This window comes from Mustela putorius, unplaced genomic scaffold, assembly GCF_011764305.1.
Source record: "Mustela putorius furo isolate JIRA1106 unplaced genomic scaffold, ASM1176430v1.1 tig00003942_pilon_pilon_pilon, whole genome shotgun sequence".
Taxonomy (NCBI): domain Eukaryota; kingdom Metazoa; phylum Chordata; class Mammalia; order Carnivora; family Mustelidae; genus Mustela; species Mustela putorius.
The window spans coordinates 1,522,407-1,546,696 of NW_025422087.1; the positions used below are offsets into that span (position 1 = coordinate 1,522,407).

The window sequence follows — 24,290 nt, forward strand, 5'->3', positions numbered from 1 at the left end:
AGAAAGACGGAGAAGCAGGCTCGATTCCAGGACCTGAGATCATGACCCGAGCTGAAGGCAGAGACTTTAACCCACTGAGCCACCCAAGCGCCCCATAAATGTAATTTTAGAGGTGATGACAACCACGTTAAATTTAGAGGTCCATTATCTGTATTTATAGATCTAGATCTGAAACACAGATTCACATTTATTATACTTTTTAAAGCTATTTTATCTTTGCTTTTAACGTACAGGCCTGGTCTACTTGATGCTGATTCTTGGTCAAGACTACAACTTTCCAAGTTTACTATCATTGCTATGGGAAAATTTGACAGCCTGCTTTCAAGAAGCTGTGCTGGAAAGTACAACCCTCCCCCATGACTGCAGTCAGTAATGTTAAGAAAGCACTCCAGTTTCAGTTCTCAAGTTGGAAAAGGAGTGAAAACCATAATTTTAAAAAAATGATTTTATTTATTTATTTGAGAGCGAAGGCGAGAGAGCAGGGTGGAGGGGCAAAGGAAGAGGGAGAAGCCGACTCCTCGCAGAGCAGAGAGCCCGATGTAGGATCTGAGCCGAAGGCAGATGCTGAACCACGGAGCCACCCAGGTGCCTGAATGATAACCAATTTTAAGGCCCTATTAAAGTCACTTACTTATTCAAGTATTTCATTAAACTAGTTTCAGACAATTCTTCAAATAACTGAAAGAATAACACTTCTCATGTGGCCAGAGTCTGGGGATTTGATCTAACAGGCAAATTCCAAATAGAACGCTTAAAATCCAGATATTTGAGATTCTGACACTTCCGAGTATTAGATCACACGGTGTGAAGGGTGAGAGGCCCCTCTGTGATCTCATTTCAATATTAAGAATTGTTTGCTTTACTGCCTAACCCTCACCACTACCAAATACTCTATAACCAGTAATTTAGCTTTATGGGAAGACCCCTGCTCATGCAAACCTATTAACAAACAAATCCCTGATCTTTTTTGATTTCTTAAAAGACAAAATTCTGGGTGTGTGATGGAAGTGGACATATAAGCTTTAAACGATGGGCCAACATTTGGGTTTAGGCCAACTGCCTATCTAACACTTCAGGGTTTCAAGCACAACAAAAGAATTCTGTTAAAGTCAAGATTTTTAAAAATGCAGGATGCCTAAATGACAATACCTGTATTTCATAAAATAGTGGCATGCCCTTTTGCTGGGAGTATATACTGGTATGATCTTTCTAGAGGGAAGTTAAGCAAAATGTCTTAAACTTGAAAACAAAACATTAAAGTCTGTTGACAGGGGAGTGTTTACGTAAGTTTTAGCACAACACGTCTACTATACAGCTATATCATGGTGCATCTATTTTCAGGGTAAGAAGTCCACAGCATACAGCTGACGTAAAGAAAGGGTGGCAAACTCAGAATTTGTAAGCTGACTGCATGTCTAAGTACCTACGTAAATAGGTACCTATTTATTTGTAGGCATATACAGAAAAATGACGATGTTCTTCAAAACTTTAATGTCACTATCTTACGGACTTTAGGCTGACAGTGATTTTGACTTCCTTCTTCATTTTCGGTATTTTGCCTTCCTTAGTCTCCTTTTCAGACATGGATTACATGTTGTTCTCAGAATCTAAAACATTAAGATGTTTTTCACAAAGAAACAACTTGAGCAATATATTATATTTGGTATCATATATAAGTATCTGTATTCAATTTTTTTAAACCTCAAATCTGGGACAAGAGACCAACGCCTGAATCTCCATCCTAATGCAAGATGGCTACCAGGTGTGTGCGTTCCCATAGTTATAATGAACCAAACATTTGTGAAAAGGAGTAATGAAATGGGATTTAATTTGGGTTTTCTTATACAGTACTTAAATCTTCATTGTTAATTCTGTTTACTATACACATTTCCCAGTGACAATCAACCTACTTTAATTCCTGATGCTGGATTATGTTACTGCTTGGTTTCCTTTATGTCACAGTGTTTTCTTGTGCTTACTTAAAACAAAACAAAACAAAACAAAACAAAATAAAACACCATACACATCTTTGTTTCACCCCTATCATTGTAGGAGATACCCATATCATTAAATGCTCTGGTAGGTTATAGAACCAGAAGGTCTGGCCCGGATTATTTTCTACGTTTTCTATCTTATTTAAAAAAAAATTTTTTTAAAGCTGTTTACTTTTTTAAAAAGATTTTATTTATTATGTATTTATTTATTTATTTGACAGAGAGCAAGAGAAGGAACACAAGCAGAGGGAGTGGGAGAGGGAGAAGCAGATTCCTGGCTGAGCAGAGAGCCCCGATGTGAAACTGGATGCCAGCACCCTGGGATCATGCCTGACCGAAGGCAGATGCTTAATGACTGAGCCACCCAGGTGCCCCTCTACTTTACCTATTTTAATGCTCTTATTGAAAAATATTTTTTTCTCTAATAATAACCATCTTTACTTCACAGGGATACTGTAAGAACACAAGTTATGATGTGTTTGAAATGCTCTGAATGCTTTATAAAAAGGGCACTACAGAGATAATGAGTTCTTCTCAATAAAAATTGATTTTCCCCACTTGTATGGAGGTGAAGCGGAGAGTGAACGTTACAAGAGCAGGGAAGTCACAACTTTGGAACCACAGCTCCTTCAAGCTTTGCTTGTCTCACCTGTTAAATGTGGACATAAATGTGTTTTTTTTGTGTGGGCTTAGGTGGAGCCCATGGAGCAAATGAAAAACCCATGTGAAAATATAGAGCCTTCACTCTATAAAGAGCAAGGCTAAATGTTCACAGGGATACAGTTTTCCGGACAGGATTTTATCTGTAATGATAAAATCATCTCTTGTGCATTTTGAAGGATTTGGGGAGCCATGTTTGATTTCCCCCATGAAATATCAAATATCCCTCAGGTTCTCATGTTACAAAAACATCGACATAAAGGCTGAGCACGTGGAATGAATATCCGCGTGTACCTGAATGATCTGGGCGGCAAGCTCAGGGGTTCCGAGCTTCAGGTCGTGTCCATTGATGGCGAGCACTCGGTCATTGCTGCTCAGCCTTCCATCCTGTGCAGGCAGCCAGGCCCCCTCTTCCAACAGATCAAGGATAAAAAACACCTGGTTCATCGGTCCTTCGAATGAGTTTAATGCCAAGTTGTTCACCAGAGTCCCGTTTGTGAAAGACTATGTGGAAGACCTCTTCCCGGGGAGAGCTACTGTCGGGGTGGCTGTAGGTCCGGCCCCCAAAGCACCGCTCTCGCAGCACGGTCAGGTGCAGCATGGAACAGGGCTGGGAAAGGGCGGCTCTGGCATAGTTGGGAGACACATTGCTGGTGTTACAGTTGTTGACCTGGAAGAAAAGAATTATGACCGAGGTGGGACAATCTTTTATCCTCTCAACTGGAAAACATTTATATGCCATTTCCAAAAGAAACGGACTTTGGAAAATGATATATAGTCATTATTTACAAAAAAAAGCCCTCTGAAGATGTTTTAAAATGCACAGTTCCTAAGCTTCACTCACAATGACTAGCACGAAAGTAGAGAATGGCAGTTAGGATCTCAGGCTTCAGCGAGGGTGCTGAATCAGAGTCCCTGGTCCTACCAGTAGCGGGATGTCTGAGTGTGTCCCCTGAGTGGTGAGATGGGTTTACTCTCCACTTCACGGGACCAGGAGGAGAATGCAGAGACAGCAGCAGCATGTGGCAAGTGCCAACAAAATACTAGTTCTAGTGGAACAGAAACTGAAGTTCTACTGGATTGATGTGGCTTTTCCAAATGAAAAACACCTACCCTGGAAAAAAATACACCGAGTTTTAATCTAAGAAAAGGGACAGATCTCTAGATACACAACCTGATCTCAGTTCAGTCATTTTTACTTTAAAGAAAAGCAGGTAATTACAGTTTCACTCTGTTTAGCACTCAAGTGTAACATCTATCAGATTCTGATACAACAAGCTTAACTCAGTACTCACAGAAAAACTTACTTACTAAACCTTATGGCCCTGAAAAGAGTATAGTGACTGATCCTGGGACAGGAACAGGACTAAGAAAATACACCCAGCTTCAGTTATTCACCTAGTTAGAGGAAGAGGTTGGCGCAACTCTGAGTATTTATCACAATTAGAATTCCTCTCCTCATCTGTCTGCACCAACAGCAAGCAGGAAATCAACATTCTCTTGGATGCGTTATGTGGCACAGGCTGTGGGTTAGGTGCTTGTGATTACCCAAAGCCTTCAATCTTTTTCACGTGAGTCTATCTTAAGGAAAGCCTTCCCCCTTCCTACTCATCTCGGGATGACAGTTTTGAGCACCACTAACGAATTTTATTGATTTGGGCCTGTGGACATCTTTTAAAATTCAGGCATCAAAAGCCATAGATCTCACACATAAACTTGTTCTTCGCCCAATTTTGCAACATCTGTGCATTTGGTTGCCATCCAGATCCTTGATGAAAAAGTTGAGTAACATAGGGTCAAGAACAGAACTTTAAGGCAGCTTCTAAAAAACCAGCCTGACGTGGATTTGTTAGTCAAAACTCATCATTTCTGGTTATTCCGCTAAAAAGCCACTTATCTCTAGGTTCTTATTTTTCCGTCTTAAATTCACATCTATCACAAATGACTTTACAAACATCTGGCTGGAATCCAGCGCCAGCCACGTGCGAGTATGTAGCCTCACACCATTTTTGTGACGTGGGTTGTGGAATATCCTACAATCAGAGATTTTCCCTTCACAAAAGTGTGGTTGCCAGTGAAACACAGAGAAAGCAGAGACCAAATAAAATACTGTTGCTAGATGTTGTAGAAATAGCACCAACAGAGTAAACTTTACCACATCTTTAGCTAAATATATTTTTTGTACCAATGCAGTCAAGACATGACTGCAATTATTTTCCTTAAAAAGCCAAAAGTGATGGGACACCTAGGTGGCTCAGTTGGTTAAGCAGCTGCCTTCGGCTCAGGTCATGATCCCAGCATCCTGGGATCGAGTCCCGAATCGGGCTCCTTTCTCAGCAGGGAGCCTGCTTCTCCCTCGGCCTCTGCCACACTCTGTCTGCTGTGCTTGCTCTCTCTCTCCCTCTCTCTCTCTCTCTGATAAATAAATAAAATCTAAAAGTAAAATAAAATAAAATAAAGTAATATCAATTAAAAAAAACAAAAGGGAATATATCACTGACGACTCAGATCGCACTGTAAATTCGTACTCTTAATCATGTTCTGAAATTTGTATTCTTTTTAATAGTAATATTGATGTACTCTCTTACACTATTTTATTCTTCAAACTGTTCAAAATGCTGCACTGTGAAAGGCCCTGAGGGTATATGGTTCTCCTTTTTAAATAGGTTATTTAATAGAATAACATGGATGTGTGGGTATATATATAAAACACACACACACACACACATAATCAGTGTGGGAAAACCAAAGCCACCCACTGTTACTACATCTAGTTTGCTAAACTAAAAACACAGGCTAGCTAGCCCTTTGGTCAGTAAATAAACCATCTTAACGACTCCAAGGTCTTTTCAAATTGGCTCACGGTATTCTTTATGCAGCTCACAAAAAGTGGAAGATAACCAGGTAGTAAAAATATACTAAGGAGCCTTCTTTCCAAGTGTTTCCTTTTGAATGGCCATAAATACTACTCTGTATTTGGGCAAGTAGTGTGGCTTTACTTACTGCCTCCAGCATACCAGCCAAAGGCCAATGAGAAGTCAGGCCCACAAGAGGAGAGACCCTTTGTGAATTCAATAATCAGGTTATGTGCTCATAGTTTTTGTATCAATTTGAAATAATTAAACTGCATTTAAGATTGCCATTACTAGGGTTATTAATATGTATGCCTCCATTAAATAATAATACTGCACTGGAATGTCTACAATGCTGATTTATAGCTTTGAGTTAATTCCCCAAATTATAGCCAGTATTTCAGATAATTAGCTTTTTATTTGAGATATACAGATTCAGTTATGTTATTAAACAATTCTCCAAAGCAGACCAGTAAAAAAGCCTGTAGATGAAATATATTAGCAAACAAACCCTATAGCAAAAAGTATATACTAAATATATTAAATACATTAGCTAAATATGAGCAAACTATATATTATAGCAAACAGAGACTATATATTAACCTCAATTATACTCAAAGAAATGCTAAAATAGCAAACTATAATTAAATATATTAGTAAATCTGTTTTTACTTAACTTAACCTCTTGAAAATTTAGAAAAAGCAAATAAGAACAAAGCATATGAAAATTTAGAAAAAAGCGTGAGAAATATAAAAAATAAAAAATGTAAAAAATATGAAATATGTAAAAAGAAAAATATGTAAAAAATTTAATATCCAAAGCTGGCACACTGCTGGTAGCAAAGAACAAAAGATGAAAATAAATGTATACTCAATTATAGCTAGAAAGGCCAGAGTGGAAAAGTAAAGAACACTGTGTAAGCTGCAAAAAAGGGCAATCTGGTTCTTTTTGTCTTGGCCACAAAGGTGTCAAAATGTCAAAACCAGCTACAAGAGTTCCTCCACGGAGAATCAGTTCAGGAGCTGGGGTAGAAGGAATACAGGGTAAGGTGTCCAGAGAGCTGTGCCAACCTCATGCAACCAGAATACTACTAATATCATAAAAGGACAGCAAACACAGCAATGCAGTAAATAGCTAGCTATGGTAGGATCAGAAACTGGATTTTACATAAGCTGGATTAGTTATGTTTCCTGTATTCTCCTATTGCCTCTTCGGATTTAGTCAAGAACAAAACACTGGAAGTTCAGTCTGTGTCAGCCAGGCCAAGTGCAATGAAGGAGGGGTTTTGGGCCCAAGTGTCGAAGTGGAAATCACAAACTACAAGAGGCAGAATACGGATGGGCGTGGAAACCAAAGCCAGGAACCCCCAGTGGAAAGGTCAATCCTTGCTGCTCTTGGAGCCTAGTTTGTCTGTCTTCCCCTCTGGACATTTCTCTTGAAGAACTAAAAATCCTAGAGGTTCTAAGTTTGGTTTTAATGAAGAAGACAGCTATGCCCAACAGGATATCATAACCAAATCCACTCTTTTATTGACTCAGCAAGTTTGTCCTGGGTATCGACTCCAGCACAGCTCTGTGAGAAGCCTTTCCCACAGTAAGTACTAATGGCGGCTGCCATCCCCAAAGGAAGACACTGCATTTGAATAACTCTCTGTGACCAATTATGCATTCAGTGGTGAAGAGAAGGAATGTCTTCAGCACTTAGAGTGAGAAGAGGTCTGAATGGGTGAAAATGGCAGGGCAGGGCTTTCTGGATGAAGGTGGGGAAGCTGTAGCACAATGGGGACAGGCTGGAACGTGGAGGGAAGCAAGGAGACTGCTATGTCTGGCTTTTCTGCTACATTATACATCCTATGAGGGCAGGGCTTGCTTTTTGCTCTTAATTATACCCTCAGCTCTGACCACCATGCCTATGATGTTTCAGTAATACACCGATGGCTACAGCTGAAAGAAAAAGCAAGGGTTAAGGCTGAGGGGACAGGTTGTGTAAGACTTCAAAGAGGACCTGGACTATTAGATTAATCAGTATGGACTTGATTCTCTGGTCCAATCTATCCAGGGAAAGCAGAGTCACAGGTGAATTAACCGCACAATGGTCGTACCGGATTTCAGAGCAGGGTAGGGAGGCAGGGGTTTTGATTCTCCTGGGTTAGACGTGAAGCAGTGAGGGCACAGACCAGAGAGATGGCAGGGAAAAGAGAAGGGGTGAATACCAACAAACCGTGGGGAAGGACCCAGCAGTGAAATCGAGGAGGCAAGAGTCCTTGAGCTTGGGTTCCTAGAAGACATCTTTTCTCATTCATGCCTATTTCTTCTCTGCTAAATATCCAGACTTTTAGCTTCAAGTACCACATACACTTGCATGGGTCATATACCCAGGTCAATTTTCACATACACTCTAGAATTCACATGAACAGTAGATTTATGGCCATCTCATGCTCATCAGTATGCCCTCTAACATAATATCATCTTGCCCAAAGCAAGTTCATTTGTTGGAGTAGCTCATTCTTTTTAAAGAGAAGAGGGAGAGGGTAGCACCAAGGATTAGTGCAGAGTCAGGCTGTTTGTGGACAAGAGTGCATTTGAGAACCAACAAGAGGTGGTCATGATTTCCGAATTCTATCTTAAATTCAATGCTATAAGTTTTAAGTAACTTGTGCTGTGTGACCTGTCTTTTCTAGATTATAGTAATCCGTGTAGAGAAGGATGAATCAGACAACGAAGGTCACTGATGGATGGTACCCTGGGACTAGGGATACAGACAATGGGACAAGAGAATTTAGCAGTGAAGGTGGCCCCGAAACAGCCAACCATAAAGTCCAAGCCAGAAGGAATCCAGCTGGCCTGGAGAGCAACGCACTGAGGCACACGTGGGATCAAATTTAAGATGGGGGTAAAAATACATTCCATGAGTCTGGGGGAAATCGGAGAAATTACAGATAAATTCTGATCTGTTTTTTGCATAAAAAAAAACAGTAAAACTTACCTTTTTATAAGTCAGATTCCACAGTACCCTAATTTCCTAAGTTTTAAATTGATGAATAAGAGCAAAAAAAGAGGCAAGTTAACAAAATAATTTAAAAAATTGATACCTGAAGAATTGGGTCTCCAGCAAGAAGTCTTCCATCTTTGGCGATCACCGCATCCCGACAGACTTCCTGGATAACAATGTTGATCAGTGGCCTTTCATTGCCTCCCACAATGCTAATTCCTAGCTGAATATAAAGATCAGCCCGGTGAATTTCAATTGTAGTAATAATGCATTCCGGAAAACTAACCTGCTGCTGCGTAGCTGCCAAGTTAAAAATGAGAGGGAGAAAAATAGAAAGAAAAACGTTTTTATATTTTGATTATCTTCACGTAAGTAAGTTATCGTCTATCATTAGTGATGACCTTACGTTAATAGATGATTCATAACAAAGCAATACCACGGGATAAGAAAAACAGAATGACAAAACACCAATAGATAAGATTAGGAAAACACTTCCTCTTCGAAAGGTGAATAATCAACAAATAACTACTATGCATCAGATCACTAGGGACCACATAGTGATCTGATAAAGAAATATACAGACAATATCATCTTGTCCTAATTGATCAGAGAAACTCTGACCCATGAAACAGCTGTAAACAGTGCAAGGCAGTACATATGAAATAAAAAAGACAAACTCTGTGACATACAATCACCGTAGTGGTTGACAAAATAACTACATTAAGCAAGAAGAGGAGGGTCTTGATCTGAGCAGTAGGAGATAGAAGAATTGTTATAGCCATGGCTGGGAAAACTGGGATTTGTAGAAAAATTGGAATTTTCATAAGAGATAAACCTATTTAAAAGTAAGACAAAGGGCCAACTACTAAGATATGCCCAAGATCTATGACTAGAGGTTTTCTGCGTGTTTCCTGGTGGGTCATGTAGACAGATCAGTGGCTGCTACCAGAGGACAGCAATAGTCAGACACATGGCCTTGGGAGTCAGATACATACCTAGCCATTTCGTGGCTCTCAGACTTTGACCAATGACTCCCTGACTAAGTTTCCTCATCATTAAAAAAAAAAGCCAGTATTGGTACAAGCATTTAATAAGTTAATATATGTAAAGTGCCTGGCACAGTGCTGACACAGAATAAGCACATAGGCTGAGGTATTATTTTTGTTCTTCTTGATGCTGTGGATTTCTTAGTCAAGAAGCAATAGGCTTCAAAACAAACAAACAAAAGAAGCCTGCTGATGACCAGTGAATTTGTGGACTACAACAGAAGAGGGGGAGGGGGGGAAGGATAAGCCTCAAGGTAAGACTCGCTTTCTGAATTCTGTTTCTAAACGGCAAACTGTTAGACTTGTACACTTAAAGGGTGAATATGTGATACGTGAAGCATATCTCAGTAAAATTATTTGTTGAAGAGGAAAAACAACAACACCCCATGGAGGGAAAGTAATAGGGAGTACTGAGAAGAAAGGAAATATCTGATTTGAAAACAGATGAAAAGCAAAAGCAAGGTGAAGAGCACATACTGTCAGTGGCCGTGTTCTCCTCCAAGGCGGGGTTGTCCAGGCCAGGCTCCTCAGGCCATGGGGGCAGAGACGCTGATATCAAGCTGCACTCAGCAGGTGCTGTGCCTGTCCCTGAACAGTCCGTTTCGAGGGATAAAGTACCTGGAAGATCTATTACAGTGGTTCCATTTTCATTCTCAATCTCTGTCTGAGCTTTATCAGTTTTCCTCCTTTCTAGGGCAAGTCTCTGATGAAAAGCTCCAGGACATCTAGAGAGAGAGCATTAGGGGGTTCCCAGATGATTTGAAAGGAAAAATGATAGACAGCTTGTGCCCCAACAACAGAATAGCCACTGCTTCATTGCCAAACTCACCTAGAGGTAAGCCACAAGTGGTATGCAATTCTGATTTTAACCTCTGCTCAAACTAAGTTCCTACCACACTGTATAGCAAACTTAAAACAGGCGTTGGCATAAATAGTGGCTTCGTGCATGTGTCAAAAAATACTACAATAAAACCCTGTATTCGGATACATACTAGTCCCAGAAATACACCAGCACAGTTGACAGTACCCTGCAAATACTATTCTGAGATCCTGATTGCATAACCCCCTTTACACAGGGATGGCTTAACTCCTTAACAGGAGTGGAAACAGCAGTTTTCTTCCACAATGTGCTCCTGCATCCAGACTTGGACCCTGAGTGACACTGTTCCTTTCCAATCTCAGGGCCAAGGATACACATTCATTAATTAGTGAGAAGCAATACATGTGAGGCTCTGCCACTTGCAGAAAAGCAGAGCAAAGGCTCAAGAGGCTGCGTATGGTGGGTGGCGGTCTTATGTCTAGGACTGCAGACTTCATTCAATGATAGTGTTTTTTAAAATCTCAAATTTCATGAAAAATCAAGTATAGGATATATTTATTGAAAACTGGAAGCTATCCCTTGGCTGTAAAAGTAATGAATTTCCCCTCACAAACTAAAGATAAGTTGTGGGTTTCAAGTTCTTGCAAAAGATTGCTATGGAATTTCTTTATTTAGATTTTTCTCATTCCTGGTTTCCTTATCACCTTATTAAGAGGACAAAGGATTTCCCTTCTGCACTGTTGTGCCGCAATCCAGGAAATGTTCCTGCAAGGACCTGACAAGTAACTTGGACTATTGTATCACTGAGAAAAACGATTTTTGTCAAGTAAGTAGATTGCATGAGAAATGCATTTTAAAACTATTTCATTCAATAAAAAAATGGTGACAAAAAGGGGATCATAAAACAATACTTGAGATTAAAACTATAGGGAAAGATTCAATTCCCCAAATGCATATCACACACTGGTATCCATATGCGTAACAGCCAGTCTTCGATGGAGAAACAGACTAGGAACAGGGTTTGGGAAGGAAACATAAGCAGAATGTGCACAGCTGCGAAAGAGCCTAGCTAACAACTACAAAATCCTAAAAACTAAGTAACTGTAAAGCCCCTCTTATCTTATCCAAGAATAAATTTTTTTTTTTCTGTTCTTTTTTTTTTTTTTTTTTTTTTTTTTTGTCAGAGAGAGTGAGCACAGGCAGAGGCAGAAAAAGAAGCAGGCCTCCTGCTGAGCAAGGAGCCAGATGTGGGACTCAGTCCCAGGACTCTGGGATCAGGACCCGAGTGGAAGGCAGCCTCTTAACCAACTGAGCCAACCAGGTGTCCCCATGAATAAATTTAAAACTGGATCCCTGAAGTTGTTAGGTAAAGAACCAGGTATACTTACATCCCAATGGAATAGCAAATTGCTAAGAGGGACTAAAGACAGGTATTTTGTGTGATATCACAGAGAACTATGGAAGAACGCATTCATCTAGCACTCAGGAAGGTTACAGAAGACTACGCAACACCCACCTTTAAACAGATGGGGAGCTGGGCACACAGAGACGGAACAACTAGCCAGGAGGAGACGATGAAAGACTTCAAACTACACAAGGGAGGCAAGAGTGCCAACAAAGAAAAAATGACATAGATTATACCATAGAAAGAAAAAACAAGTACATATGAATGGCAAAAAACATGAGCCTCATTAACATTTATAACTAAGACATAAGACTGGCAAGTCATCAGAATTTTTAATAGTTAAAAAGCTTAATATAATTTTTATTTAATGGATGACAGATTTTTAAAAACATATTTTTCTACCTTGCTTGCATGATATAGCAATTTAGCCAGCAAGTACTCTTAGGAAACAAACTAGTTAAGAGTATCAGCTCTTCCACTTATTGACAACCTCTTCCATTTATTAACAACCTCTCTGCCCATATTCTTCTTTATATAACAAAGATAAGACGGCCTAACTCATAGAGCTGTCATGAAAACTAAATTGCTTAAAATACTGCCTCATAAATAATCAGAACTCAATACAAACTAGTGACTACTAGTATCATAGCAACTTAAAAGTACTCAAGCTAGGGCTCCTGGGTGTCAGTTGGTCAAGCGACTGCCTTCGGCTCAGGTCATGATCCTGAAACCCAAGACTGAGTCCTGCAACTCACTCCCTGCTCAGCAAGGGGTCAGCTTCTCCCTTTGACCTCCCCCCTCTCTCATGCTCTCTTTCTCTCTCTCTCAAATAAATAAAATAAAATCCTGGGTGGCTCAGTTTTTTTTCAAAAAGCAGCACACATGCTATACAGTTTTCTTACCTGCCTCTACATCTGTATCAAGTCTTATAACCTATAAGACTTAAACAGTAAATCAAGTCTTAAAACCCTACAATAAAACGAAACAAAACCCTACAATAAAATTACTTTAAGTTAGTTTACCTGAGCATTTTCTGTTTTCAACTTGTCAATACTGAGGGTGTTCCTCTGTAATCCACTGGCAGCCAGTGACAGAGTTTTAATATCTTCTTGTACTTTAAGCATGGCTTTTGAAGACATTCTACTAATTTCTTCTTGTACCTGTTTCTGTTCCTTCACAAATTTCCTAAAAAGATACATAAAACTGAATTCCAAAAAAATACACCTTTGGTTTCCTATAGGAAAAAAGTATATTTACTATAGGCTGGTCAGAGTCCTAGTGTTTTTTAAAAAGGAAATATTAAAAATTCATCCACAGTTCACATGCTTTTTTCAGATTGACAATAAAAGAATTTTAATTCCCATTATGCTCTGCTTTGTTTAAAAAAATATTAAAATTTTTTACCAACACCCAAGTTAAAATGTTTAAGAGGAAGAAGAGATGTTCCCCTTAAAATAGATTCTAACATTCTTCAACATGATATATCTAATTACATTTGACACACTTACTGGAGGTTTTCAACATCCTGGCAGATGACAGGAGGGAGATTTTCATCCTTCAGTGCTTTACTATCCCTGAGAAAAATGCCACAGATAGATTAAAGCCATTGAGGTTCTAAAAAGCTGACAGCTGAGTTCCACTACGGAAGTGTTAAAGGGGAGGAGGTAAAACAAATATTCCCCATTTATAGCTCTTATGGTTGATTTCAAATCTCTTTATAAAAAAAATGTTGTTTCCTGACCTTTAAAATAGCTTTAACAATTCATCTGACGGGGAGATTTCTCTTCTAAAAGGACTGGCACCTATCAGAAGTACACATAAATGCATCAGACCAAATGTTTAAGAAAAAAATTAGAAAATACAAGAGATTAAATATTGAACTAAGTTTCCCTGGCTCAAAAACTCTATGCCTGACCTTTTATTAAAGAAAGTCTACAAACTTCTCATAATAGAGATTCTCATTATATTTTACTTGATTTTTAGAATTTCAATTTATTCTTCAACAAAATAAAACCTAGGGATAGACTAAGGGAATCATAAATATTTAATGAGAATAGGAAGAGGTGAAATGTGGCAGGCTGTAATGGAATTATGAGTTAAAATTCAGTCACAGATCTGCTACTACTTCCTTGATAGAACCTGAAGCAAACCTCAGTCTCCTACAGCTTTCTCATTTATGAAATAGGGCTAAAGTATACAGAAGATATTTTGGAGGCATGAACTTGATCATTTATTTACACATGTTTTATCTAATGTAATACAAATTAGGTGAGAAAATGTAAGTGCTAGTAAAAATAGTGATCTTCAGACCTATCTGATGTATATTATAGATAGAGGCTTTTCTCCCTCTTCATCATCAGAAAATAAACGGGACTGGTATAGTAGTTTATATAGAAAAGGTATATATACCTAACACTGAGCATAAAGTATTCCAGAAAGCATTGGTTATAAACTTTCCTAATGATTAAAAATTAAAGACCTGACCTTCCAAAATCTTTCCAGAGCATATGTTTATTATTTTACTTTAGACAAAAACTGATTCAAAGAATTTTTCTTCTAAATGTCTATATAGTTTCTTTTACTTCCGATGAGACCACCTGCCTATAAATTAACAAATACAATTCTTCAAATAAAATACTTTAAAAGTTAAATTGTAAACTTACTCGGTCTTGTTCCTGTTTTATCACCTAGAAAATTCAAGAAGCTTTATGTAAAAACAGGTCATTTAACAATGTATTCCAAATTTAAGTTTTAATTTAACACAAACTTAGAAACTTCTAAGCATTTTTCAGACAGACTCGTAGACATCATGTGAGGTCACTTGTCACAAACTCCAAACAACATACTATGGGGACATATTTGTATACACATAAACAGATATTACGTAGCTGATTTGTATCTCTTTCTTTCAAGGGCAAGATTCTTTCTCTTTCAACTATCTTCTATGAAAAATATTCTTGCTTCGCACAGTTGACCTCCTGCAAGTTCTACTGGATGCTTTCTTAGGTTCTATCAGTTTAGAATACTAAAATATGTCAGACTACCCGGATGTCTCTAAATATTTTACAAAAGCAGAATTTTTTAAAATGATGTTTTTAATGTGTGCAGATAGATCAACATGAGAAAGCTTTCTCATGAACACTTATTTAGTGGTTATCATTATTAGTGTATGTCTAAAAGTAGAAAAATAAAAATGCTCCATCAGCAAAATGCAGTGACTTACTTTCTGCTTTCCCAGAATTTACTTCACACTGCAAAATAAGACCTGCTTAATGAAGGAAATACAGGAACACACAAAACTTCATCCCATCAGAGAACCTTAATGGTTCCTCTTTCAACCTGTTTTGGCACTTACACACACATTTTTAAATGTGATGGGATGACATAAGTTATGTGCACATATTTTCTCAGGATGTTGAAATTAAGTCTTTTTCATGTCACTTAACATGATTTTAAATGACCACAGAATACTGATGACATAGCTGTATCAGAACCTTTATGCCCAACCCTCTTCTTAACATGTACGCATTTACTATATAAACAATGCTGCTACAGTGAATGCCTTTATCTCCAAATACTTGTGCATGACTTTATTTGTATTCCACAAAAAGAGGAATTTATAGGTCAAAGATTACATCAAGGAAAACCTACGTATCATCAAACTGATCTTTAAAACAACTGTTCCAATTTATCTTCCCACCTACTACGAATAAGTAATTTTTCCGTCACACCCTCAACAACAATGGACATTTTTCTGAAACAATCACTTGCAGTACATAGGTGAGAAATGCCACTTCATTATCATCTAAATTCATATTTCTGACAGTACTAAGTAAAACATTTCAAATATTAATTAGACAAGTCTATTTCTCCTTGAGTGAATGGTCTATTCAGGCTATTGAGGTATATCTGAGGTATGTTTCTCACTGACTTCTCAGAGCTATTTCAACATTAAGCATATTAATTATCTCATACATATACTTTATGTGTCTATTTCTAAAATGAGAACTTCATTTTAAGGTACATCTCAATTTCGGATGTTAAAATGTGAAGGAAAAAAGCATCGAAACAGCAAGTATTTTACTTCCAACCTGTCCTTTACCTTTTGCCTTTGTCCATAGGGTTTCTTTTGTTTACCTTTTTAATCTAACTACAATTTATTTTTCCTTACTTTGTATTTTGATATTTCTCTTTCATAGTTTAACATTTCTGAAATTGATATCCATGTTCTACCGATGCAAGCCTTTGACTGGATGAGACACAGTAAGATAAAAGAGGGATTTAATTTTTATCCCACAGACTTCAACTTTTTTATTCATTAGTGTCCTATTTTGCTCTCTCTTTGATATTCTATTTTTAATATATTTACAGAAGTCTCTATACACACAAACCTGCATATATAAAACTTAGGCCTGTTTTTGGCTGACTGTGGGCCCTGACTAGTCCATCTAGCTTGGCATCTGTAATACCTGTGGACTGCTGTCAAAGCTCACTGTCAGCACTCCACCTCTGTTCCTGCCCTCCTGCACATTATCATCCACATGGCTTCCAAAACGCTCTTCTTCAAACAGGTATCTCATGTCATATTATTCACATCAAACCCCTAGTGGGTCTCAACTGTCCTCCGTGTAATTACAAAACTCTTTAAGATGACATATATGGCCCTTCCCTTTATGACATCTGGAATCTGATCTTCCCATGCTGCAGCTAGCTGGTTTTCCAGCAGTTCGTCAAAAGAGTAAAGATCATCCTTGTCTCTAGATCTTACTCCATGCTGCCCCCACTTATAGACGACTGCTTCCAACCCCTCTTCATCTATCAAACCCAATACAGCAGGTCCAGGCTAACTGATGCAGCTGCTAGGGAAACAGAGAAATCCTTTAGATTAATAAAGAACCCCTGGACATGTATAGCAGGTTAAAAGGAACTGGATGTGGTATATCAGGTCATGTTACTTATTCTACATACTCCTTTGGTTCAACTCTGAGGCACAATACAAGAGGAAGACAATGGGGGAAGGTGGAGTGGCGCGGGGGGTGGGGGGGGAGGGCACGAAGGGAGATTAACTCCTTATATTTCTCTTACTCCTTTGCCTCCATCAAGTCTTTCATGTGGAGCCTAAAAGCAATTACAATAAAGAGAGAACCAGTTTCCTAATTAAAATCAAAGTAGTTCAAGGGTACCAGACTGCTTCAGCTGATTAATAAAAAAGCTGCTAAAACATCTAAGATAATTTCTTCTAATTTTGATGCGGCTACAAAAAAAACTAAGTAAAAACAAGAGACAGACCCCTATGTTTAAAAATCAATTTTCGGAGCGCCTGAGTGGCTCAGTTGTTAAGCATCAGCCTTCAGCTCGGGTCATGATCCAGGGTCCTGGGATCAAGCCCCGCATCAGGCTCCTGGCTCAGCAGGAAGCCTGCTTCTTCCTCTCCCAGTACCCACTTGTATTCCCTCTCTAGCTGTCTCTTCTTCTCTGTCAAATAAAATTTAAAAAAAAAGTAAAATAAAATAAAAATCAATTTTCATTCAAAGTTATCCCAACTTTTCTAAGTTTAAAAGGATTTTAGGATAGCCAGCTTTTAAAACAGTACTTCACCCTAGAATCGTCTACATCCAAAGAAAAAATTCTTACACAGATATATGGACACCTTCAACTGTTACTCATTCTAAGTTTTTCAGAGGATTCAATGCAATACGTGAAACATGCTTTCATCAGAGGCAGAAGACACAATGCAAGACAAAACAAAAAATTATACACAGGGAATCAACAAAACTAAAACATATTTCAAAATGAATCTGGATTGGTAATTTTTTCAAAAGAATATTCAGCATTGCAAGAGCACAGTGAGAATGGCATTTTCATACTGGCTGGTGGGTAATCAATTGGGAAACTCCTTCTAGAAAGTAATTTTACAATATTTACCAAGAGTCTCCAAAACTCTCCCTCTCTTTAAGCCAGTGATTCAGTTTCTAGGTATTTCTCTTTAAAAAATAATCAAAAATATGAATGAAAATTTATAAGAAAAACAAACACATAGAGAGCATTCATTATGTGCCTGGCTCTACTGAAGTCTTATAAACTGTAATCCTTGGGCCAACAATGTCAAGTAGTTACTGTTCTTTTCCCCCACTTTACAGATAAAGAAACTAAACATAGAGGGATAAATAACTTGAACAAGGTCACAGAGCTTATCAACAGTGGAGGGGATCTGAAGCCAGATTTCAGCTCAAGTCTATCCCCTTAAGCTACAATACCACATTGCCTCTCCCCATAAAGATGCTCAATATGTTGATACTTCCTAGAATATACGAACTGAATACAAACACTAAAAATGGTAGGATGGCTGATTAATGATGTATCGATTCATAAAGCTGATTTAAGCAGCAATAAAACACTCCTAAAGAATTACTGAACTGACAAATATTGGTGATATAACATAGAGAAAGAACAGGTTACAAAGCAATCCAGTTGACCTTTGAACAATGCAGGGATTAAGGGTCCTAAACACCCAGGCAGTTGAAAATCTACACATAATTTGACTCCCCAAAATCTTTACTAATAGCTTCCTGCTGACCAGAATGTTTACTGACAATATAAAGTCTATTCACACACACTCTGTATGTGATATGTACGACATACTGCATTCTTACAATAAAGTAAGATAGAGAAAAGAAAATATTAAGAAAATCGTAAGGAAAACACATTTACAGGACACCACTTTTACTGGAAAAAATGCACATATAAGTGGACCTAACCAGTTCAAAGCATGTTGTTCAAGTATCAACTTATATACCATACATGTGTTCATGATCCCAACTTAAGAACATATATTAATACACACACTGATAGCTACATAACCTTATGCATAAACAAAACTCAGTTTTCTATGAAAATAAAATCTTAAACACATAATACACAAAAAATTTGTGAGATATAAAGTATATGTAAAAGTAAAAACTTTACTACTGAACATGTAACTAAAAATCTTACTGACATAGAAATTTAAGTAACTGTCAGAACAGAACATTACTTACTCTTTTTATCTGATGAGGTACGAAAATCTATACCACCAAGACCTTCATTGCCTGCAGTTGAAGTAGCTGCTGTGGTTCCCAAAGTCAAGCCTAAAGCATTCTGTCCAAGTCCTACAAATAAACCAAATATAATTTACAAAGTCTTTACAATGATTTTCCCTCAATGGACAAAATTCTCAAATGCTTTCAAGCTGGATCCCATTTTTCTTCATAATTGGTTTAAGCAAATAACATGGAATAGGTCTAAAGCTGGGATTTAATGGTGTATGTAGTCTGGATAATATAATTTTAACTTCTTTACATTTTAGGTAATTTTTTAAAGTGTAGACACACAATGTCACATTAGTGTACAACAGTGACTTGAAAACTCTATACATGCTGTGTTCACCACAAGTGTCACCACCCTATCTGTCACCACACAACCTTATTACAATACCACGGATTATATCCATCCCTGTGACTGATTCCATAACTGGAAGGTTGTACCAACTCCCCGTCAGCCATTTTGCCTGTCCTCCCTACCCTTTCGGGCAACCATCAGTTCTCTGTGTTTATGGGTCTATTAATTTGTCTTTACTAAAAAGGCCAGAGTTTATCTGTTAATTCAATAAATGTGAACATACTACTTGTTTTTTTTAAATCCTCCTGAAAGCAGTTTTAGTTTGTACATTTCCAGGTGAATACTTCTTGTCCTCTAGTCATGCTTTGTATTTGAATACTTTTTAAATTATCAAGTATTGGATGTGTTAATTAACTTGATGGGCATTTACAATGTGCACGTATATATGAAATCACTATGCTCTACACTTTAAATATCTTACAATTTTACTTCTCAATTATACCTCAGGAAAGCTGGTAACAGATAAATAAATTACATAATAAAATAATCCGGTAATGATTTATATGATTTCAGCCAATCTTATAAATCTTATAAAGCAAATAGTTTCATTATTTATGAAATCTAAAGAACTGAGAGTTAGAAGCCTTACAGTTCAAATATCAAATTTCATATACCCAAGCTTTTTCAAAAAAAATTTAATGAAAGAAATAGACTTCATTTATTTAAATCCTACCTCACTGACAAAAGGAATTGAAGGGGATAAACTATAGTTAATCTTAAGTCATGAAGGTATACTTGTAAATCAAGTAGCAAAATTTTAAAGACCACGCATTGTTAAATCATCGAAGTCCATGCATTACCAAGCTCACATAACTGTGGTTGTTTTTGGACAGATGCTATTTACTTTAAACAGAGGAAACACCAGATGTACTGAATAAAAGCAGGGGATATATGAAGAGTGGATTTAAATACTGACAATGTGTGAAAAAAAAATATAGCTAAATGAATGTCCATTAAAAAAAAATACACAGGGGTATGTTTAGTTAGCACAACTATAAATCAAGCACTGACGTGTGTCTAGAGCCTAAGAAAAATTGTAGCAGGCCTAAAAACTCATTAGAAAGACACAAAAACAATCCTCCACCTCCCCTTTCTGTTATTTTTGTGTTTTGCTCTCATAGGACTCTTTAGGAGAGATGTTTAAACACTTATCCTACAAAGAAATGTATGTTACAGTCATCCAGTGATTCGGTTATTAGGAGATATTTTGAATACCTACAAGGTGAGACTACAGTGACAAAGACAAGTATCTGAAAGATAATGCAAACCTGAATGCTACAAATTTTTACCAACTCCTTCACCAACTCCTTTTTTCCCCTTCCACTGACCCAGAGTTTCTTCACTAAATTTAGTACCTGAACGGAGGACATGAAAGAGCTGTTTAATAGAAAACACTAGGTCATACTCCTTCATCTCTCCCACATGACCAAGTATTAGACACGTAGGAGGTGTTGAGGAAAACTTCTGATATTAAATAGCCATTATACATGAACCTATGTATTACTGGGAATGCTATGATTTTAACATGTTTCAATGCCAAAACATATGTTTTTCCTAACACATAAATTGTTAAAGAGAAATTCTTGATATTATATTGCTATGTGAGATAATTATACAATGTTTTCAAATCAGAGGAAAGCTCTTCTCACTCCTACATGGTATTATATTACATTATTTATAGTATCATGTTTCCTCTATTATTCATTCATTTAAATTTATATATAATTTATAGTATATCTTAATACTCAAAACATCGACAGAATCCTTAACATGAAGCTAATTTCAAAATAAGAAAGAAATGAAAAATCAATCCAAGATGGAAAATATGAAGTATTCTCTGCCAATTGAATTGATACTTTAGTATTTTGATTGACTAGAATAAATTTAATAACGAACTTAGATACCAAATGATCCAAGACTCTACAACTACCATTTCTTGTTAAATTTCTCTAGAATAGTTTATAGGCTCCTTAAACAGGCCCTTCTTTGTTTCTTTATATAGTCAGTCAATACTGAGAAGCAGAAAACTTCTCAAGTTATCTTGAATAAGGTGGATACCTACATTCACTAGCCAAAAACAAAATAAAATTCAACCACAAAACGTGACTTTTCCATTCTGCCTCACCTGCTGGAGTTGACGTCAGAGCAGATGAAAGAGTAAGACCACGAGCTGAGGTAGAAGTAATAGGGAGAGCAAATGGTGTGGCAGATGCGGCAGGTTTACTGAATCCTAAACTGAAACCTGTTGCAGATGCAGATGTAGTAGCTGGCGTTCCTGAGTCAAACAAACAAAGAAATCCTATTTTACCATGACTGTATATGTATTACATCGGTTTCAACCAGGATCCCTAAAAGTTCGTGACCCTACTTTTGTAGCTAGAAGGATATGTGGGTAAGTATGAAAAAGGAAAATATAGAAGTTGGAGCCAAATCATGATGAATAATTAAAAGAGGATGCTATGATCTTAGGAAAAGCAAGAAAAAGTCCCATCAATGTGGTCATATTGAAATCCAATTTCAGTTCTACCCCTGGATTTACCTAAAACAGCACTTACCCTTCCTTTGCTCTATACTCAACAGAAAAATATTCCTCCCCTCCAATGCTATTTAAACCACCATTCTCTACTGTTTCCTCTTCCTTTACTTCTGTCAACTCTGGCTACTCCTTCCAGTCTGCTTTTGTCCATCTCCTTCCTCTGTTCAGTTCTTAAATGATACTGCCTACGGCTCCAGGCCTGCTCCCATACTTCCCAACTACAGAATCTCAGCTAGGGCAACACGGGTCTAAATCTACACCTACCCAAGTCTCCACTGGTTAGCTCTACCGGGATGTCCCTTAACTATCCGCTTCTATGCCTCCCTACACAAAACGTTTCCTAAACCCCCTGCCGTGGTCCACTCAGTTGCTCAAGCCAGAAAACATAATCACCCCTGACATCCCTTCTCTCTCCTGCATTCTACTAGCCACGAATCCTGCTGATTCTACTGCAGAAATAGCTCTGGATTACGAGCATCCTCAAAACCCTTAGCTCAGGTCATCTTCCTCTCAAGAACAATTATAACCTCTTAATTTGTTTCTGTCCCTCTAAACTTTAATCTTTTCTTGGAATTATTTCAGTTACTTTAAAAAAGAAGAAGCAAGAACACCAACAAAAAATAATACCCTGGTGATTCTCTCTGACTGAAGGCTCTTCTTAGCTCTATACTATCTCTACCCTAGAGTCAAAAGGCGTGACACACAACCACCTTTCCTATCTACTTCCAATCTGCTCTTCACACCCCCTCTCTCCCTACCATTCCCACTTCTGAAACCTAAATTCTAACCAAGTACTTTTCCTACTTCCCTGAGTCCCCTTATGACTGGGCAGTTGCACGTCTCCATCAGGAATGATGTTTCCTGCCCCCAAAATAAACTTCTACTCTTATCTTCCTCTACTTCTCTTGGTGCCTTTCATACATGTTAGAGTACTTATCAGGTCATACAAGAACATGTTACTATACCTGCCAGTCACCTTCACCTCATCACCCACTGAATGCCTTACTCATGCTCATGCTCTTGACAACATTGGTATCACCTGCACCACCAGTATCATCACCACACCAACAGCTAATACTAAATGTTCAAAGCATTATGTATACCCAAGGCCACAGAGTTAGGAAGTAATAGCTGCTCAAAACTATTATGAGGAAATACATAATGACCTGCATTTTGGCTTTCCTTAAAGGCACTGAGAGAAGCAGCTGTCAGAAATTAAACTTCTGGATTGCCCTTACAACAACCAGAAATTCCTGCCAGGGTACAGTGCTCTAAAATCCTGTATGGGTTCTAAAATCTCAGAAAACAAGAGAATCCAACTGCTTGCCCCAAAGCCAATCCTGTCCAAAACTCTGGTAGTGAACAGATGGGTTACACTTTCTGCTGGTCACAGGTGAGTAGCATCCAAATGAACAAAGTCCACCAATCTTTGGTTTACTTCAAATGTTAATTAAATTAATAAATTTCACTTTGACTGAGTTTCCTCACTGTCCTTTCATTCATTCATTTCCTTTGACATTATTTTTTTTTATTTTTTTACTTTTTATAAACATATATTTTTATCGCCAGGGGTACAGGTCTGTGAATCTCCAGGTTTACACACTTCACAGCACTCACCAAAGCACATACCCTCCCAATGTCCATAACCACCACCCCTTCTCCCTCCTTTGACATTATTAACTGTCATTCTACTTACTCACATTCCCTTTGGCGTATCGCTACAGAGAACCATGGCATTTTTGAGCTGGAAAGAAATACAAAAACCTTTCAGTCCTACCCTTGTTTTACAGATCACCAAAAGCTGCCAGATACTACATGACTACCTAAGACCTCACAATGATTTGGAATTACAACCAGGGCTTAATTCTAAGACTTCTGGTCTAGAGTTTGTTGCCATTTTTTTTTTCCACTAAACGGGTTCAAATGACTATAAAAATACAATGTAAAATAAACCTCCAGAGAAAAAACCATTTCTTTACTTAAAGGTTTTTCCTGAATTAAAAAGTCATTGACTTTTTTAAAAACTCCAGTACTGAAAGGCTGTATAATGAGTCAGTGTCTGTGATCTATTAGGTTCCTTACATGCTTCCTTCTATACCCCAGCTCTGTGAGATAATAAGAAAGAGAAGAGAAGAAAACCACAGATCTGGGTACTTTCCTCAAAAATTCTTACCCAGAGTTAATCCTGTAGTTATAGTTGCTGCTATTCCTAGGGACAAAAAGAGAAATAAAATTTAATCATCAATGGCAGATGACATTTTGGCGGGGTTATTACAATGGCAAGACTTAGAGTCATCCTCAGGATATGATACTACAACAACCAGTATCTTCTACCATGACCGCTAATAGAAACGTTCTTCCTAGAGCACTGGTTTTCATATTAACGGCTATATATAATTATATAGGGAATAAGATTTATAAATGCAAACAACTACTGCTTATAACAACATTAGGCAAGGACAAAAAAAGCTACTCTAAGCCAACACTGGCACACAAAGTCGTTTCAAGGAGCTCACTGGAGGCTCCCGCATTCCTGCAGTTCTTACAT

At 37.8% G+C, this 24,290-nt stretch overlaps 1 protein-coding gene across 1 annotated transcript in view; it reads right to left on the reverse strand.

The window, feature by feature from the left end:
- Positions 1–24,290, reverse strand: part of LOC123389044 (ligand of Numb protein X 2-like) — a 59,467-nt gene that overhangs the window by 29,717 nt on the left and 5,460 nt on the right. The window contains 9 exon segments of the mRNA XM_045069671.1: positions 2,949–3,086; positions 3,088–3,324; positions 8,599–8,798; positions 10,022–10,269; positions 12,792–12,954; positions 13,278–13,343; positions 18,807–18,917; positions 23,439–23,486; positions 23,916–23,951. Of these exon segments, the coding sequence (XP_044925606.1) occupies positions 2,949–3,086; positions 3,088–3,324; positions 8,599–8,798; positions 10,022–10,269; positions 12,792–12,799 (831 nt within the window). The 5' untranslated portion in view covers positions 12,800–12,954; positions 13,278–13,343; positions 18,807–18,917; positions 23,439–23,486; positions 23,916–23,951.